Source organism: Chenopodium album, chromosome 8 (genome assembly GCF_948465745.1).
Source record: "Chenopodium album chromosome 8, dcCheAlbu1.1, whole genome shotgun sequence".
NCBI classification, from domain to species: domain Eukaryota; kingdom Viridiplantae; phylum Streptophyta; class Magnoliopsida; order Caryophyllales; family Amaranthaceae; genus Chenopodium; species Chenopodium album.
Window position 1 is genome coordinate 60581670 of NC_137841.1, and position 20277 is coordinate 60601946.

General features: G+C 38.4%; 1 protein-coding gene across 5 annotated transcripts; it reads left to right on the forward strand.

Moving 5' to 3' along the window:
* Positions 1-1425: 1425 nt before the first annotated feature.
* On the forward strand, positions 1426-7849 carry LOC145556196 (uncharacterized). Of its 5 annotated transcripts, none has more exons than XR_014091797.1 (8): positions 1426-1571; positions 1653-2121; positions 2963-3080; positions 5086-5207; positions 5961-6046; positions 6280-6368; positions 6723-6832; positions 6935-6967. XR_014091797.1 is itself a non-coding variant. In XM_081617849.1 (8 exons), the coding sequence occupies exons 1-8, from the start codon at positions 1481-1483 to the stop codon at positions 7698-7700; spliced, it is 1080 nt and encodes a 359-aa protein (XP_081473975.1). In that variant the 5' UTR covers positions 1426-1480; the 3' UTR covers positions 7701-7849. The 5 variants fall into 5 exon arrangements, 3 of the variants coding, with proteins under 3 accessions (XP_081473975.1, XP_081473974.1, XP_081473976.1); XR_014091796.1 differs by having other exon boundaries at positions 5086-5206; positions 5954-6046; XM_081617849.1 differs by lacking the exon at positions 6280-6368 and adding an exon at positions 7650-7849.
* The last annotated feature ends 12428 nt before the right edge of the window (positions 7850-20277 follow it).

Sequence of the window (20277 nt, forward strand, 5' to 3'; positions counted from 1 at the left end):
CTTATTAGAGCTGAACTAAACTGAACTAAAATGAATATTTTATAAGAGAAGGAAATTAGGAGTTGAACAGAACTTATTATAGCTGAACTGAACTGCACTTATTAAAGCTAAACTGAATTGAAAATAATCGTATGAGAACAGGCCCATAGTATACATTTTAGGTAAGTTTTTTGTTTTTTGTTTGTTTTTTCTTTTTTTTTTTAAGCCAAATGAGGTTCAAAAAAATTTTAGGTAAGTCAAACCATTTACCGAGTAACATTTTAACTAGAGCTGTCAATTTAGGTAAACGGGTCAGGTTTGAGTCGGGTCATCTCGGGTCAGGTCAATACGGGTTAATGTCATAACATATGCGGGTCGGGTTCGAGTTGGGTCATGCTTGAGTCGGGTCACGTTGGGTCATACATCTTATCGGGTTTGGGTCGGGTTTAGGTCGGGTTAGTAAAAGGTCGGGTTACATTTGGGTCGGATAAAAAATAGATCGGGTTATATTCGGGTCTTTACGGGTTTAAACGAGTTAGGGTTGTTCTCAGGTTCGAGTCGGGTTCGGTTTAAGTCAATTATTTACGGGTTATAATCAAGTCGGGTCTTTCTCGGCTTCGAGTCGGGTTCGGTTCAAGTCAATAATTTGCGGGTTATAATCAAGTCGGGTCATTTCCAAGTCGAGTCATTCTCAGGTTCGGTTCAAGTCAATAATTTGCGGATTATAATCAAGTCGGATTATTTCCAAGTCAATAATAGCAAGTTTTTTTTATAGTTATTTCATATGGCACAGTGCCCATCTTGAATTTTAATTTCCTAGAAAACCATATGTCACATTTCTCAATTGTTTCATCCTTGAAATTCGTCCCTAAAAACATGTTGTGAAACTAACCTCTTAAAATTCAAAGTGAAATATTGAAGGAATAAAGTTAAGATCGGATTGAATTTCCGTTCCAATAATACCAATATGAGATAACGACCTATACATATTGATTCAATAACAAGTCGGGTTGAATTTGGGTCGGGTTAATAACAAGTCGGGTTGATTCGGGTCGGGTTTGTAACAGGTTGGGTTGAGATTCAAGTCGGGTTTGTAGCAGGTCGGGTTAGGAAAAGATCGGGTTGAATTTGGGTTGGGTTAGGAACAGGTCGGGTTGAATTCGGGTTTTAACGGGTTAAAACGGGTTTTGGTCAATTTTGGTTCAGGTCGTGTTCGGTTCAGGTCAATAACTTACGGGTTACATTCGAACCGGGTCGCCTCTAGGTCGGTTAATGTTCGGGTTCGGGTTTCAAATACTCGGGTCTAGGGTTGGTTTCTAGTTGGGTTAGATCGGATTCGAACGGGTTGGTTAATGGGTCGGGTTAGGGTCGGTATTTCGGATCGGGTCAGCTTTTTACAGCTCTAATTTTAACCCCTTGATCAACTATTTTATTTTCCACCAAAAATCTGATTTCTGTGAAATTGGTGGCGCTTTGTCAAACGGCTACCTGAAAACAGAAGATGTCGACGGCGAGATTCCTCTTCACAAATGGCGTCCTTTCACCACCGTCCGACACACCATCGATCTCCACCTTCCTCGAAAGTCACTCAGGTTTTCTCTCTCCTCTCTTTCTCTTTCTTCTTCTCTCTTCTATCATTCAAACGTAAACCCTAGAAATTCAACAATTTGCAGGAGCTTACACCACTACTCGAACCCACAACAATGGCGAACTCCTCCTCTTCTGGGACCGCCATCTCAAGCGACTCTCCAATTCACTCCGATTTCTGTTCAAATCAAACCCCCGCCTCGTTTTTGGGGCCCAATTTTCTGGGTCTTCCTTATTTTCATCTTCTGTGAATTGGGATTCTTTGATTCTTCGTCGTGTTAATGATGTGATGAGGGTTTCGATTCCGGTTGCGATTAAGGAGAGGGGTAAAGGGGAGGAATTGGCGATTTCGACGCTTGTTGGAGGGAATTCTGAGGAATTGAGTGGAATTCAGGGGGGAAATGAGGAGGAGATGATTGATAGGGTGTTGGATGTGTATGTGCATATTGGAATGTATGTTCCTCCGGTGTTTGGTGTTGAGGGGAACGCGGCGCGATTGGCTGTGGTTGGATGTAGGAGGGATTTTGCTGAGGCTAAGTACTCTGATTGGGCAAGGTTTGGATATCTAATTTTGTTTGTTTTGATTCTTTACTGTCTTGTTGTTTATTTGCGCTTTGTAGTTTTGAACTTTATGTTTTTATTATTATCAACATTTTAGTACTTTGGTGTGTGTATGAATATGATTGATATGGGATTAAAAAGAGCAATGAGTGATCTTGTTAGATTGGTCAATGAAGCAAAAGTAGCTTTCCACCCCTTGGTTGAATTACATGATTACTTTAGGCTTGCCACTGGATTTCGTGACTCGAGGAGACTTATATTCATGTAAAGGGCTAGAAGTAGCTGCGAATCAGTTAGGATCAACATCAAAAGTTTCGTAATTGTGGGCTTTCATCATGATCGAGTGTACTTAATTATTAGATGGTAATATATTAGTTGAATTAGAGGCCATGAAACAATATTTGAGCGCCTATTTTCCTCTTGTTGAGTTACTAGTTTATGGACTTAATGTTTGAAGGGAAAGAAGTGGGAGGTGAGGAGAAAGGGAGATGCAGTAGATAGATAAGAATAGTAACCCATACTACTAAGCCAATGCAACTTTGACTACCGGGTGTGATTTATTTACTGCATTTTATGGATGCTTTTCCAGTCTTACACATTTGAAATTTGTAAGATGAATGTATGATGCATCTTTGCTGTTTGTGTAAATTCTTTAATATAAAATCTTATGTTTTGCCATAATTAAACCCTGAGAAACTGGTGTATAGATAATTGCTGTAAAAGAATGTGTGCATAGGCATTTCATGGATCTTCCTATTTTGTATGCTGAAATATTTATGGCTTTAACTCCTGTGGTCATTCTGAGTTGTAATATGGGAAGCTATGTTCTAGGTAGGCTAAGGAAGCCATTGGAAATGTTGAGACCTCCTTCTGCTACCGAACTTTTATTGTCAGACAATGGGGATCAAATACTTGAAGGGTCGATTACAAATTTCTTTGTAGTTCGTTTTAAGGTGAGAAGTTAATTATGTATAGGTATCATATAGGAACCTGACCTTTTGCACTCCATAAAGGAGCCCCTGTGAGCAGGATGAGGTTTCATTCTGGTTTTACTGACTTTTAATTACAAGAAAGAGAACATTAAAATATGATCCTTTAATGCCTGTTGCTGATGGAATTGTTTTTTATTTGTATATTTGTTTTATAACCTAGTTTTCGATATCAATTGTACAGTATCAGTTTGCATACATGAGCTTTATTTATTTTTAGTTTGTAAGTTTTGTTGAGTCCTTTATAGCAACTTCAAAGGTTGAAACAGGAGTAGGTGACATGCACAATGCCATACATCTGGTCGTGGGCTATTGGTGCTGTGGCTAATTAGTGAGTTTATCCATGACTTTATGAGAAGATTTATTGTCGTACTAACATGTTGTTAGTGAAAAAATTATGCCACTCCCCTCCACTCTTCAAGCAGTACTACCTTTCTTTTTTCATATGTTCCACAAAAAAAAAAAAAAAAAAAAAAAAAAAAAAAAAAAAAAGCAATCATGTGGACCCAAGTTTTTGCACTTCTTCTGCATACAATTGTTATATGTGGAGTGGAAGATATATGTTACTCTGACTCTTCATTTCGCCTTAAGTATTCATGTTGGAAACTCGACCGTTGGACTTTGGTATGTTCGTATGACTCATGAACACTTCATTTTGGAACAAAATTGGGTAAATTTTTCTTTGAATGGTTCTTCTAGCTGCTAAGTAACATACGAAGTATAATTTTTATCCATCCATTGTTTTGGATGTTTTAAAAATCAATAAACCTTAGATATGATTGGAGCTTTTCTATTTTGTGGCAATAAGTGATAACATCCTATCCTTTTACCATTTTTATTGGATTTGACTTTCATAAGGCTAATTTTATTTAATCTAGAGAACTACTTTATATCTATCCTCGTAATTTTTTTATAGGCCTACCTTCAAAAAAATCTGTAGTTTACAATCTGATTCCCCTCTTCTCCTATGTATTTAGTCTTTTTACCCATATTGTGTTATTTGGTTCCTTCCGTTTTTACATGGGAGTATGGGACAACCAATTCGCTTACATCACAAGCTTTGTACATTTAAGGTTTTCGTGCTTCTTATCTTAAACTTCTTTGAAACTAGTAATGGAAAATTTAACCTTAGTTCTTAAATTATCATGTTGCTTCAACAAATACTTGTTAGATGCTTGATTATCTAATCCAGGGTTTTAAATTTATGTTGAGTGGGATTTGTGGTAAACATCTAATAATATTGATTAGTTGATTAGATACACCCATCATTGTTATTTCTCTTTCCAAATTTTCAAGTTTGAAAGTAAGGTTCTACTTTGAGTTGAGAGCACGTCAAGATGGCAAACCCGTAGTGCCTAGATGGGCAACAATGGAGAGTGAATAATTGTTGCTTGATACTAGAAGAATAGAGGGATTTAAATTGGAGACAGTAATTCAATGGAAAAAGGATGGAGATAGAGACGTTTATATGACACAAGAGTGTAGTGATTTGTTTCCTAAGTGAATATTGTTACTGGTGGCATTATTTGAACAAAAACGTAGTTTAAAGTTGAAAGTATTATGAGGTAATTGTTTTTATAAGGGGTATATTTTTTATGGTTTCCTCTAATTTTTGCTTTTATCAATTCTTCTTGTGAATTATAATTGAAAGAATATTAAATCTTGAATGCAATGGGATTATGAAATGTGATCTTTGTTGGGTTTCTGAAATTGGAACATTTATAGGAGCGGGGGAGGGGGTGTTTGGCCAGGTATGAGGCTTGATTTGTTGGTCTAAATGTTTAATTGTGACTCTGTTTGTATATTTTCCGTATTTGGCGGAGTAGGTGAACGTACTAGCGAAGATGATTTTTAATTTGACCACATTTAGGAAATTAGGCATTCCTGTTGCTGTGATTGTTTTTGTTTTTGTTGTTTTTTTAATAGTAAAATCGAGTTTTCTTAAACATGTGTTTATGAATATATATAGGGGGATAATGAAGTCACTGAGAAAAGATCTATAAATCGCGGGACTTTGCAATCATATGAATTACAGACAGCTCCTGTAAAAGACGGTGTCCTTCCCGGTGTTATCCGCCAGTTAGTAATTGAGTAAGTGCACTTACCTTTTAATTTAGAATTTAGCATTAATGTCTCCCTGAAATACTTGTTAATATCTTAGTTTAAATGCTTTTTACAGTTTATTGTTCTTATAACCATCACTAATACTCCCTCCAACCTAGACTAGTGGTTGGTTTGGCAGATTTGTCATTGGGTATAAATCCCACCTCTCTATCATTCACATTTGTTCAATTACTTTGGTTTCTTAGAAAGTGAAAGGTTGTTTTGGAAGCTTATAGTCAAGTTCTGCCACGAGATAATTCTCCATCTGAATTTAAGGGTCTGATTGTCAAACAAATCTGCTTAATCTTTTTTATTTCTCTAAGAAAATATATGTCCTTTATGATCTTTCAAAGAAAAAGGCATATTTCGTATTAAACTGCAGGAATTTTCAAAGTAATTCTTGTTTTGCTATAGCCCCAGGGATTATATTCTGAACAATTTAACTTATCATTGGTAGGTTGCTTTCCTCCACCCCCATTGATGAAAGGAATTATGGAGTATTATAATATGACTCATATGAGAAAAGAATACTTATCATATTAGCTACTGTTAGGGCAATTATAAACAATTGTTTAGGTCATGCTTCTTAGTTCGTGCAATGGAATATGTTGAGTTTTGTTGAAATATATATATTCTTCATATTTGTTCTGAAGCAACGCATTTTATGCTTCCCTAGTCAAAGATCAAGCTCACTGTGTAAATTTGGTAACATTTTTTGCTTCTGTTATTTTACAAAAACAGAATATGTTTGAGCAAGGGAATTGCAATTCGGGAAGAATCACCATCTTGGTCAGAACGTGACAGTTGGGAAGAAGCATTTGTTACAAGTAAATATCCTATCTTGTTCTATTATATGTTAACTTTCTCAATATTTTTTAAAGGAAAGAGGCACCTTTGCTGCAGCCCTGCTGCTGGGCTATTATAAATAAAAAATATGCGCATTGTATTTCTTCTACCTCATTTGCTTTAATATTAGGTATATAATAGACAGCCTTACCATGAGTTAGTGGAGTGCTATCACTTAAAATGTTTGGAGTACTAAATTATCACTTGCTTCTAGGTTTTCATCTCTTGACGGTCGTTAAAGTAACCAATCTGGACCTCATTTATTTGCTTTTCCAATGTTGGGCATGGACCAACACCTTGAAGGTATATAAATTCTTGGCATGGCCTCTGAGAGTCAGAAGCTTAATGAAAAAATGCTAGATGTATCTGATTTGGATATTTCTAAGAAGCCTGACAACTTTAAAATACCTGAGCAACATTAATGATTAACAACACATTAGTCAAAGAAGAGCAAGTTAGGTTGAATTTGGAGAAATATATTATGTCATGTGTCATCTCAGTTATTATATCAATCAATCAATCAATCAATCAAAGCCTTAATCCCAAAAGTGGGGTCGGCTAATCTCAGTTATTATAACTAAGCATAATTTTTTGGAATCCTATGAATTTTTTTGTTTGTTCCACCTAACTCCTTTTTTTCTGTCTGCTTAACTGTAGATAGTTTGAGACTTCTGCAGCATGTCGAAACAATTCAAGCCCCTCGATCATGGACCTCATTAGGATCAAAATCCTGGAAAGAAGTGTTGTGGATGGAGAAGCATTTTAAGGTATGCAATTTCATAACATTCCCGTACGCTTTAAACCAGCATATGCTATTATATAGCTTTCTCACCTTATCTCTAATTTAAACCTTCTATCAAATTAAACAGGAGAGTCCAGGGATGATTACAGCATTAATCCAGGTATATTCAATAACGTACATGAGCTTTAAAAAGTGCTGATATATCATTTGCTCTGTTAGGTTGTTAAAATTACTCGAGGTATAAATTTGTTCTAGTCAACAATAATACTGCATTTTAAAAATACATGGTTGGTCCTAAGCTTCAGTTTGAAGGCATTCCTTATCTGCATCATGTGAACATTGGCAATTTATTTGCTCAAGTTCTGGGAGTGTTATTTGGAATCCTTTTTCTGATTGTACATGTGAGGAACAAAGTAAATGCTCCACTTTGATTGACCAAAATTCTACTGCATTTGGGGGTGCTCCGATCTTTTAATCTCCCCCCTCCCTTTCCTCTTGAACTCCTGCCAAACTGGCTGCAACGGCGATATCTTTTAGTGTTTTAGGTATACATAGGTTACAAGGCATAAGAGATATGGAGCGCTTGTGAAAAGGGAAATTCTCTCTGACATGGCTGGGTGCATGTGGAAGTGTTGATCATCATCAAAGGTTAAAATGCGTTAACTGTAGCATGAGCTCTTAGATTCACCATGATAGTCCTTTTTTATGTGCCTCAAACTTTTCAAAACATTGACCCAAAGACATTTTTATGGACCTTACGCATAATTATCTGGCTATCATTTCGTTCATGAAAGGGTAAGCCGATGAATGATCTCTCCCTCACTTCTGATATACTTTTGCAGAATGAAATAATGAAGAGAACTGGACTTGAAGGCTATCCACTTGCTTTATGAAACAGGTTATTTACTGTGTAAGTTAAACCTGTGCGAATTGTTTATAAAGAAATTGATACTGTAATTTGTTACTTTTTGTGCTGCTAAAGCAAATTACAATCTGCCAAAAGATTAGATGATTTTAGTCCCATTTACTTCGATTTTTTTTCCTCCTGAGTGTAACTTAGCTATTATAAGACCTTGAATCTTCTGTTATCAATCTTCCTGTGTTGTATCTTTTCGTGTCGTATTTTTCAACCTGCATTTTCAATATTGAGCTGTATTCCAAATGCTTCATACCAGCATAATTTTCTTCTAGTAATCTGGCAATTTCAAGTAATATGGAATCTAAACCAAAGACAATTTCCCATCTAAAATTTCTTAGATGCTTATTCTGTCTTGGATATGTTATGGAAGTATGGAACTACTCCCATCCGCATTTCCTACTCACTAATGTACTTCTCTCTTTTGATTCATAACATAAGATATATATTACAAGCTACTCTGTACTTATTTTTCCGTATACAATGTAAATTCATGTAATCATACACAAATTTAATTCCAAGCAAGACTTGCCAAACAGAAAAGGTTTGTGGGATAAAACCCGTTTCCCTCGCTTCTAAAGGGTCTTGCATGCTACTGCACTTACCTCTTATTTAATTTAAGTCAATTAAATTGTCCAAAAATAAATATCGGTCAAACTATAACACTTATTAAAACACGGAGGAAGTAATACACATACACTATGACATCGCTACGGAGTCTACCAAAACTACCCCTTTCTAGAATTCAAGATCAACTTTGCTTTTCAGGCATACAAGTAAAAATTAAATATTTCTACAGCACGTTATTGACAGAGGAGGTTGCTTCTTGTTCACCAAGTTGGAAGTATAAATGTATTATACGAAGTACTAGTGTACATCCAGCGGCAATTATGCCTTGAATGATTTGTACAGTTATTCTCCAATACCTTTTTTTTTTTTTTTTTTTTTTTTTTGAAGGCTTATACTCTAATACTTTATTTTAACTAATAAAATTAAATACTCTATAGTTTTTTTTTTTTTTTTTATTATTATTAAATTAATTTGTTGAAAACAAAGCTAATCAAAGCATATGCCACTTCACAAATTATGAGACCCATATGATGGGGAGTCCAATCGGTACAGTGTCTACTTTCCAGCTCAATGCTCACTATTTGGAGACCCCTTGTTTATGAGTCCAGCTGCTCAAACTAACCCATTCAACAATCAACATTCTATTTTTAAATACAGCAAAATAATTTCATCCCCTTACTAATATTTTGATTTTGCCTTAGGGATATTGCCCTTTATAGATCTTCATTGGATTAAGTCAATTTCAAAGTCATAGAAGAGACTGACTACGTATAACCTCATAAAAGTAAATTACAATATATATTAGTAACAAGCGGCGTTACACGGATTGATAGTAAGTTGTTAGCTCCTTTCATTCAACATGCGATTGCTAGTGTATGGGGAAATATCTACATAACGGAAATCATAATGGGCCGATATGGTATGACAGACCGACATAGTACTTGAATTCGATCCATCCAATGGCTTTTGTTGATATCGGCATTCCTATAAAGTATACATATCAGCATATAGGTAGCTACCACGTGTCGTGCTCACGTTGGACACGTGGCAGAAATTATATTACTTATTGAACTGCCATCTGTCACCTAGTAAACATATAAATAATCCGGTTTTACTTCATAAACAAGGTAGCATTTATTACACTCTCTCTCTCTCTCACTACTTTCTCTCTCAAAATCACCTCTCTTCTATAAACACTTACTGACTTAATCTTTGGAGTGGTTATCCCCGGATTCACCCCGGGGCTAGCTCACCTCTTCTCTTTGTGTAGGTTTTTATTTGGCCGATAGGAGCAGAACGGGTTACATACTCGAGCTTCGGATCTTGAATTCGGGTTATCGGATTCCTGCAGAAACAGTTGGCGCTAGAAGGAGGGGGGCTATTCAATAGCTTCTATCGCCTGAAAGAGCCTTATACTTTCCGAAAAAAAAAAAAATAATAAAAAAATATATATAAAAATATGCCTGATCTAGAAATTCAGATTGAGGATGAAACTCATACTTTGGAGGGTAATGAATTCCATATGCCGTTAACCCCTGAAGAGCAGGCTGGGACAGATATAGACCCTATGGTAGGGTTTACATCAGAAGAGTTGGCAACAGCTGCAAGGGTAATGACAGCTATGAGCAAAAAAAGAAAACAAATAGGGGCAACCCAAGATGGAGGAGGGATGCCTTTCACAGCTCATGGCAATCAATTTAACCAGGCCGGAAGTTCGCAAAGACGCCGGAATGAGGGGTCGCCGATAAGATCCCAGCAAACCCCTAGAGAATCGGAGGTTCGATCCTCAGGTCAGGATGAAAGTACGGGAACCTACCAGCAAGGAGCGGTGCGAAGAGTAGTTCAGCTGAGGGCATCACCATTTGCACAAAGCATCCTTGATCAGCCAATGGAGAAAATCAAAATGCCGACATGTCGGTATGATGGTAGGGGAGATCCAGGTAGATACATGACCTCGTATGAGGGTCACATGATTTTATACACCAATTCTGATGCCGTTTGGTGTAAGGTATTTCCCACTACTTTGGTTGGAGCAGCAGCCGATTGGTTCAATAATCTTGAAAATGGAGCAATTCATAGTTTCCAGCAGTTAGCCGAAATGTTCGTAGGGCAGTACGTCAGTAATAGTGTTCGGCAGAGAACTTCTGGAGAGTTAATGGCTGTTACTCAGAAAGCAGATGAATCTTTAAGGGATTACATAAGGAGGTTTAATAATGAAGCCAATACAATTCCAAGATTGCAGCAGGAGATAGCAGTCATGGCACTAATGAACGGTCTGAATGATTCGGAATTCAAGAGATACTTAACCCGAAAAAATCAGCCAACATTAGCTGCAGCTTTCAATAAAGCTCATGATTATATTAAGGGTGAAGAATTGATGAAGACAAGCAGCCGAATAAGTTCTACTGATAGAATTCACCCTATGTCTGAAGGGGGATCTTCAGGAGTTGTAAGGTCGAGGAACCCAACGGCAGCAAGAGGAGGAAGCCGCCAAGAGGTCAGAGGAACCAAAGCACCAATGCGATATAATTCGTATACACCTCTAAATGCACCAAGGGCTGCAATATATTCTATAAATCAAAACCGAGAAGGATGGGTGAGACCCGTGCCGATGAAAGTGAAAGGAAGGGATACCAAGAAGTATTGCATGTTCCACCGAGATGTAGGGCATTACACTGAGGACTGTGTGCAGTTGAAGGATAATATCGAAGAATTAATAAGAAGAGGGCATCTTACCCAATACCGGTTGCATTATGGGGAAAGTCAGCAACAACAATATAGGCAACCAGAACGCCAGCAGATAGAATACCGGCCAGAAAGACAAGGTCAAGTGAACCGACAGGGTGAAGGCGGACAACCACCGTCGTCTACTAGAAAAAGAGTTGATGTAATAACCGGTGGACCAGTTCACGGAGGAACCATAAGTGGAGCACGGAAGCACCTGTCGGAATATCGGCACATTATTAATGCATTAGATGTTGCTGATCGCCCACAGCCGTCTGAAATCCCGAATGTAACCTTCACCAAAGAAGATGCAAAAGGAATAGTGTTTCCTCATGATGATCCCCTTGTATTAATAACAAAGATTAATGGGGCCGATGTGAAAAGGGTTCTAGTTGATGGAGGAAGTTCAGCAAATGTTCTGTATATGCAAGCCTTTAATGAGTTGATGATAGGCCGACAATATTTAACGCCGGTATCATATCCAGTGATTGGGTTTAACGGTTCAACAGTGAGGCCAGAAGGGAGTATAGTTCTCCCTATTAGGCTTGGAGACGGTACAACAGCAAGAGATGCGATGGCTGAATTTTTAGTAGTGGATGTACCGTCAGCGTATAGTGCAATTGTGGGAAGGCCGATAATTCATGACATACAGGCAGTAGTATCAACTTACCATTTAACTATTGCTTATGTGTCGAATAGAGGGGTTGTGGAAAAGGTACATGGTGGACAGGTGATGGCAAAGTCATGCTATGTCACAGCGTTAAAAAATCCGGGGCAGAAAGGAGAAGTACCAAACAACCCTAAGCGGCCAAGAGAGCCAACAGTGCGAGATTTGTCGATGGAGAATTTTGATTCTAGGCCGGAAACTGTGCCGAGGCCGTCTCCAGGAGGTGAGACAGTGCAAGTAGAGCTCCGACCAGGGAACTCAAGTCAAAAAGTTAAGGTAGGGGCTGATATGGATGTGGAAATGAGGTGTAATCTAATCATCTTGTTGAGAGAAAATGCGGATGTATTCGCCTTTTCGGCAAGTGATATTCCAGGCATACACCCAGAAGTGATGGAGCATAAACTCAATGTGGACCGAAGGTTCAGACCGGTAAGGCAGAAGAAGCGTAACTTCTCAACAGAAAAAATTGAAGCCATTCAAGCAGAGGTTAACAAGCTGTTAACGGCAGGATTTATAGAACCATGTACTTATCTAGAATGGTTGGCAAATGTTGTAATGGTTAGAAAACCAACCGGGAAATGGCGGATGTGCGTGGATTTTACAGATCTGAATAAAGCTTGCCCAAAGGACTGTTATTCGTTGCCTCGGATAGACAGGTTGGTAGATTCGACTTCTGGCCATGAAATGCTAAGCTTCTTAGATGCATTCTCTGGGTATCATCAGGTTAGTCTTCATGAAGCTGATAGGCCTAAAACGGCTTTCATAACGGATGCCGGGGTATACTGCTACAAGGCAATGCCATTTGGGCTGAAGAATGCTGGTGCGACATATCAAAAGCTGGTTGATAAAATTTTCGCAAACCAGAAGGGCCATAATGTTGAAGTATATGTAGATGATACAATAGTAAAAAGCAAGATGAAAAAAGATCACATAGAGGATTTGAAAGAGACCTTTGCAACTTTGCGGCAATATCAGATGAAGCTCAATCCAGAAAAATGTGTTTTCGGAGTCCGATCTGAAAAATTCTTAGGATTTATGGTTAGCGAGCGGGGCATTGATGCAAATCCTGATAAGATTAATGCTCTTCTTGAAATGAAACAACCTAAATCAATTCGAGACATTCAGAGATTAATGGGAAGAATGGCAGCCTTAACGCGCTTCATCAGCAAATCGGCGGATAAAGCACTTCCGTTTTTTGTAGCTTTGCGACAAAACAAGTCCTTTGAATGGGGAAAAGATCAAGCTGATGCTCTAGAGGTGGTAAGAAACCATTTAAAGTCTCTCCCAACAGTTGCACAACCAGAACTGGGAGAATACTTGCAGTTATATATATCAGCGTTGCCAAAAACAGTGGCCTCAGTCTTGATAGTTGAGAGGACCAAACAGCAAATGCCGATATACTTTGTCAGTCATGTCCTTAATGTTGCTGAACGACGATATCCAGTGATCGAAAAAATGGCCTTTGCTGTCGTAATTGCTACTAGGAAATTACGACCTTATTTTGATGCACATCCAATAGAAATCCTTACGAATCATCCATTGGAAAAATCATTGCAGAAAATGGATACATCAGGAAGGTTATTGAAGTGGGCTGTTGAATTATCGGAATATGAGCTGTATTACAAACCCAGTGTGTCAATAAAAGCACATGCCCTATCAGATTTTGTTGTAGAAACCTCCTATAATGATGAAGAGGAAGAATTGGGGACATGGCAAGTATCAGTAGATGGCTCAGCAACCTCAATGGGATCTGGAGCTGGTATTGTGATAACAGCCCCGAATGGAGAGGTTTTTGAATATGCCTTGAAGTTTAAATTCAAAGCTACAAATAATGAAGCTGAATACGAGGCAACAATTGCGGGTATTCAGCTCTCTATAGCGGCAGAAGCGAGAATGTTAGTCCTCAAAACTGACTCGCAATTGGTTTCCAGTCAGTTTCGTGGGGAATATGAAGCAAGAGAATTGGCGATGATAAAATATCTGGAAAAAATAAATGAGCTTACAGCCCAACTGCAGTATTTTGAAGTTCAATTGGTGCCGAGAGCACAAAATTCCCAGGCTGATGCTCTAGCAAGGCTAGCCAGTTCAAGTTTTAATGACTTGGAAAGAACTGTTATGGTAAAGGTTCTGAAGCAGAGAAGTATAGACGAATCGGCAAAGGACGTTCAATGCATTCAGCTAGGGGAGCAATGGTATGACAACATCCTAACATACTTGTTGACAGGGGCTTTGCCGATAGAGAAAGAAGAAGCTCGAAAAATTAAAAAAGATAGCATATGGTTCATACTGTACCAGGGCCAACTCTATAAAAGAGGGTTCTCGTTCCCATTACAAAGGTGTATAACAGCAGAGGAATCTACAAAGCTAATAGAAGAGATTCATGAAGGAACTTGCGGAAATCACCTGGGGGCACGAGCTCTTTCAAGAGAAATAATGAGAAGAGGATATTATTGGCCAACAATGAATGAAGATGCTTCTTCTTATGTTAAAAAGTGTGAAAAATGTCAAAAATTTGCACCTATTCTGAACCGGCCACCAAATGATTTAACGCCGATATTGAATCCAGTACCATTTGCGCAATGGGGGATGGATATAGTTGGTCCATTTCCGTCAGCAACTGGAAATCGAAAATTCCTACTGGTGGGTGTAGATTACTTCACCAAATGGATCGAAGCAGAACCGGTAACAACAATATCGGCAGCAGAAGTCAGAAAGTTCATTTGGAAAAATATCTTTACAAGATTTGGCCTTCCGAGAGCAATGGTTTTTTATCATGGATCACAGTTTGATTGCAAGCCTATAAAAACTTTGCTAACAATTTACAAAGTCAAGTTTGCATATGCAGCAGTTTGTCATCCACAATCAAACGGCCAGGCAGAAGCAGCTAATAAGCAGATAGTAATGGCAATAAAGAAAAATATCGAAGATGCCAAAGGATTATGGGCAGATTTGATTCCAGAGATCTTATGGGCAAATAGAACAACAGTTAAAGAAGCAACAGGAGAATCCCCTTTCCACTTGGTTTTCGGAACAGAAGCCGTTATACCAGCCGAAGTCGGTCTGCCGACATTCAGAATACAACATTACTGTGAAGAGCAAAATGATCTACTATTGCGACAACAGTTAGATTTTTTGCCAGAAGTAAGGGAAAAAGCGGCAGTTAAATCGGCCGCATACAAAAACAGAATGTCAAGGGCTTACAATAAGAAGGTTAATCACCGGCCATTAGTTGTCGGAGATTTAATATTGAGAAGAACATCAGCAACAGGAAAGGGAAATGAAGATGGAAAGTTAACGGCTACCTGGGAAGGTCCATATCTAATAAGAGACATGGTAATGCAAGGATCATACTATCTGGAAACTGAAGACGGAAAGCCGCTGAAGAATGTCTGGAATACTGCAGTTCTTAAGAAATATTATGTGTAATATAAAAGTCGAATTAAAGTATTTTGTGTGATAGTGATGATAAATAAAATCAGATGCAATGATCTACTCTACAATTTGAATTTAAAGGCATCCTCCAATTAACAGATCACCGTTAATTGGGATGGATAGCTAAAAACCACTTCCGTGATGATAACGCTCTTACAACCTGATCAGTTGTATTCGTTAAATCACGAGATTGTTGGTTCAATATAATATCCCGGCCAAATCACTATATAGTATGCGCCGATATGAGGCGCAGCTAGAACATGATAGCCGATAAGGGTACTTGCGAAACTATTATATAGTTGCACAAGTGACCATTGAGTTATAAAACAAACTACCGTCGTATATACAAAAAAAAAATGTGTAAGTACATACATCATGAAAATGATGTCTGCACTAAGCGGGAAAGAATAAGGGGCTATACTATGCCCGATATTACAGTCTTAATAAAGGGCTATGTTGATATCCTTATACTTATAAGTATAATGGATGAATTATATAAAGTAAATTGATTCCGAAATGAGTGATTAAAAGCAATAGAAGTTAAATAAAAGTTAAAACTAAGACAGTTATAGTGTTTAAGAGAATCGCATAAAAGGTATACAAACATAATATTATGAAGGAAGCAATTTTTTGGCAAAGCTAAAATAAAGATCGACAGACATCACCACAAAAGGGTATATGCCGATAAAACAGCATTGTCAAAAGAAAATTTTCTAAAAATACATAATTAAAATAGAAATTACAATGAGTAAGGCCCGATAACACAAGAACCACAAGATGATGATGGTGATGGCTGCCCGCCCCTTTAAGCCGTTTTGTTTTCGGGTTCCGGAGAATCCAAAATCTTAGGATCGGAAACGCCGATATCAGCAAAAGGAGCAAGGTTAAAGATATCTGCGTCCGAGAACTCTTGTTGCTCGAATCCAGAAGGTGTCTTGTGAGCCTCATTATTAAATGTTGTTTCAATCTTAGCCCAGTCTTCTTGTTTTAGGCCGATAGCATGAGCAGCACACCTCTGAGCAGCAGTCCAACCACCATCAAAACGATCTTGTAGTTTAATGCAAAACTCAGTCGATGACAAATAATGGCTAACCGCCCTTTGCCGTATACCAGATTTATCGGCTTCTATTTTTTGTAGCTGACCCTCTAGGTTGCCGATTGTTGCTTTAGCCTTAGAAAGATCACTCTGTGCAATGGAAAGTTGATCCTTCACAGCGTTCTTATCTTCAAGCTGAGATTTAAGATCCTTTATCTCCTTTTCAAGATTTTTCATTTTTTCAACTTTCTTGCGCAGAGAAGATAATTCGGCATCATCTTTTGCTTTTATCACCTTAATTCCATCAAGAGCCTTTCTGGCATTCTTCAAAGCTGTCTCCAGAGATTTTTGGTTAGACGTGTTCTGATGATACTTATCTTGATAAAACCTATACATCTCAACCAACTCTGTTCCAGAAGCAACTGCCTATAAACAAATACAATATAGAAGAAATAAGCCAGATGTTTAAAAAAAAAAATGAATGATGAATACATCGTAAATTATAACTACATACCCTCATCAGATCATGCATGTGTTGGGCTGCAACTGGGCCGATCTGTCCAGACGGCCTATCAACTGGAGTTGAAACATTTCGTAGCAGCCGATATCCCAGATTTCCACCTCGAAGTGGATCATCAGTGAAAATGGATTCATTACGGAAGACGTCCATTTCAGGCCGCCATGATCACGAGAACGGCCCTCAGGAGCCCTTACTCTATTCAAAACCTCATCAGAAATCTTTCCTTCAACATGTTCAATCCACTGTTCGCCCCGATAAGTGATACCGGGAACACTTACGTCAGAATTAACAGGACCGACCTGTTGAGGTTCAGCAGAAATGGGAACAGTTTCCTAATAGACAATGAGTTAGTAAAAAATAATAAAAGTAATGATAGCCATATAGTAATAATTTTATTTTCGGCCGTTGTAACAAGTAAATTTTTATACTAAGTCTATTACCTGTTGAGGAATAGGAGACACAGTCAAATCTTCAAACACCTTATCGGCATTTTCTATGTTTGTTGCCGAAACTGTTTTTTCGGGAGCAGAAGTTTTAGGTAGCGATGGAGCCTCTGGCTGTTCAGTATCGGTCTTTGACCGCTTTGATGCCGGCTCATCTTCCTTCCTTGTAGAGGTGGAAGGAACGCTACCACCGCGTCTGTTAGCCAGCGAGGTCAGACGCCGATTTCTTCTCACATTCTCATCAGCCATCTCTTCTGCTCTTCTTTTAGGATTACGTGTAGGGGCACGCGAGCAGAAAGAAGTGAAGGTTTCTAATGCCGGTCTTGGAGATGGAGGACAACGGGAGAATACTCTCTTGCCGTCAGATGATAAACCGAGGGCTGCCTTGTCCAACTTTTGTGGGCCTACATGTCAAAGATGATTAATAAGTATAAACCATTAAAAACCATATCTACATGAGTAATACAAACAAGAGTATCATATTAATGCGTAAATACTGATAATGTAAGGGATAACAATAATTTATAAGGTTAGTACCATAATTGTTAGTCCGACATAAACCGATATAAGATAGTGGTGCGTTGTTCAAAATGTACTTTACATTTGGCAACCACACTTTCGGAACAACACGAGTTTTTCCATCAATATTGACCCTAACGGCATCAAAGTAATCACAGGCCTTCTGTTCTTGAGGGCCAAGCTCTCTCTCAGCAATATGGCCGAAACGAGGATGAGGCCGAAAGAAAGTTCTCCTGATAGGAAAATCTTCCGGGACACTCATGAAAAAGAACTTATCCTGCCAACCTTTACAGTCTGACAACTTAGGGTTTACGGTAAACTTGTGAGAGGCCGTATACAACGACCACCAACACTCAGATTGTCCATCACGTTTCAAAGTTATTAACCTCCTAAACAAATTAAAGGTTAACGGAAAATTCTTATATAGCAACACCCAAACCAGGGAAATAACGGCGCGAATAGTAGGAGGAGTAACTTGTACCAGGCATACATTCCATGCCTTAAAAATTTTAGCAATAAAAGGATGAAGAGGAAATCGGAGGCCGAATTCAAAGTGTTTGGCATAAACGGTGACATGACCATCAGGGAAATCAAGAACAGTAGCAGAAGGTGGTGGGAGTGTTAACTCATACCCATCCGGCAAACCGTAAAATCTTTTTGCCTTACGACAATATTCCTTTTCTTCGGCTAATTTCAGCCAAACCTTGCTAACGCTAGCTTCAGCAACCTTACTGTTAGAAGGTAAGATAAGAGGTTGTCGGAAATCAGCCTCATCAGTTTCAGACTCATACTCCTCATCTAAACTTTCTTCATGAGTAACTTGAGCCATAATATCAATCATTTCGGCTCTCTCAGGGCTTTCACTGTTATCGCCCTGATTTACTTCTTCATCGCTATCATCATCATCATTTAACACAGACTTGATAGCGGAATCGTGAACAGGAGATTTCGAACCTCTTTCAGACTCGGAGCTAGAGGAGCTTATAACTTGTGCTTGGCCAGGCCTTTTACTTGGCTCAGGCTTAGAGCTTGGTTCAGCCTCAGCGGTCTGAGATGGGTTGTCAGTTGGCCTAGATCTCGGCATATCAGAGGTTCTGATTTGAATATTTCCGACGTTAGTTCCGTATTGATTAAAATCAGGTTTATCGGCAAAACTCCGCAAATGATACCGGATGCTAACAGGTTCAATTTCAAGAACCTCAACGTCCTCGGGAATGTTAGGGTTTGTAGGGCGTCGTGCCTTTTCACAATCCGCTAGTATTTTATGACGGTAAAAAGCCTCCTTTTGCTCTTTCTCTGATAATGGCTGAAAAGGGTCGTCAATATTATCAGACAAAGACGAAACTCCACTTTGGTTATGGCCGAGATCTTTTCCCAAGGACTGCCTAATAAGACGCCGCCTAACAGTACTAAGGGGGGTTTTTTCTTCAGTATTATTATTGGACATTTAATAAACCAACTAAAAACTAAAAAATAGGTAAACAGCGAATGTATTCCAACGCATGCAAATTGAAATTGAAATCTTTAAAATACCTTAAACTATTTGATGGCAGCGACGACGCAAAGAAGAATATTAGACTCTTCAATAATGCGAAAAGTCCGGCAACACCTAATTGCGGTTATCCCAAAGCCTTCTCTGATAAAATTCTCAACTTTTAGTAAAGGAGATGTGAAAATGTGAAAAGTAAAAAAAAAAAAAGAAGGAAAGAGAAGTTAAAAAGGAAGTTGAAAAGGTGACGTTTGATATGACACCTAGTCAGAAATCTAACGATTAGAACAAATTGTTAATTTAAAAAATAAATCGTTAGATCATCGACACGTGTCCTCTATTTATATAATTTTCACGCTTAAAATTTAAAACCATTTTAATTAAAGAAAACCTTGTTTGCTAACGGCAAATAAGGTTACTAGGGGGGGAAAACGAAGTTTTTCGCTCCCAGCCTAAATATGGTTAAAGTAAACCTTGTTTGCTAACGGCAAACAAGGTTACTTGGGGAGAAAAACGACGTTTTTCGCTCCCAGCCTAAATATGGTTAAAGTAAACCTTGTTTGCTAACGACAAACAAGGTTACTTGGGGGAAAAACAAAGTTTTTCGCTCCCAGCCTAAATATGGTTAAAGTAAACCTTGTTTGCTAACGGCAAACAAGGTTACTTGGGGGGAAAAACGAAGTTTTTCGCTCCCAGCCTAAATATGGTTAAAGCAACCTTGTTTGCTAACGGCAAACAAGGTTACTTGGGGGGAAAAACGAAGTTTTTCGAAGTTTTTCGCTTCCAGCCTCAGCATGATTCAAGTGCGCATAGTATACTACTCACATTATAAATCAAATCAAAACAGAATAATAATAACAAGTGACCACGTTAGATCATCTGATCGAACGTCCTCACTTGGGGGGCTAGTTGTATGGGGAAATATCTACATAACGGAAATCATAATGGGCCGATATGGTATGACAGACCAACATAGTACTTGAATTCGATCCATCCAATGGCTTTTGTTGATATCGGCATTCCTATAAAGTATACATATCAGCATATAGGTAGCTGCCACGTGTCGTGCTCACGTTTGACACGTGGCAGAAATTATATTACTTATTGAACTGCCATCTGTCACCTAGTAAACATATAAATAATCCGGTTTTACT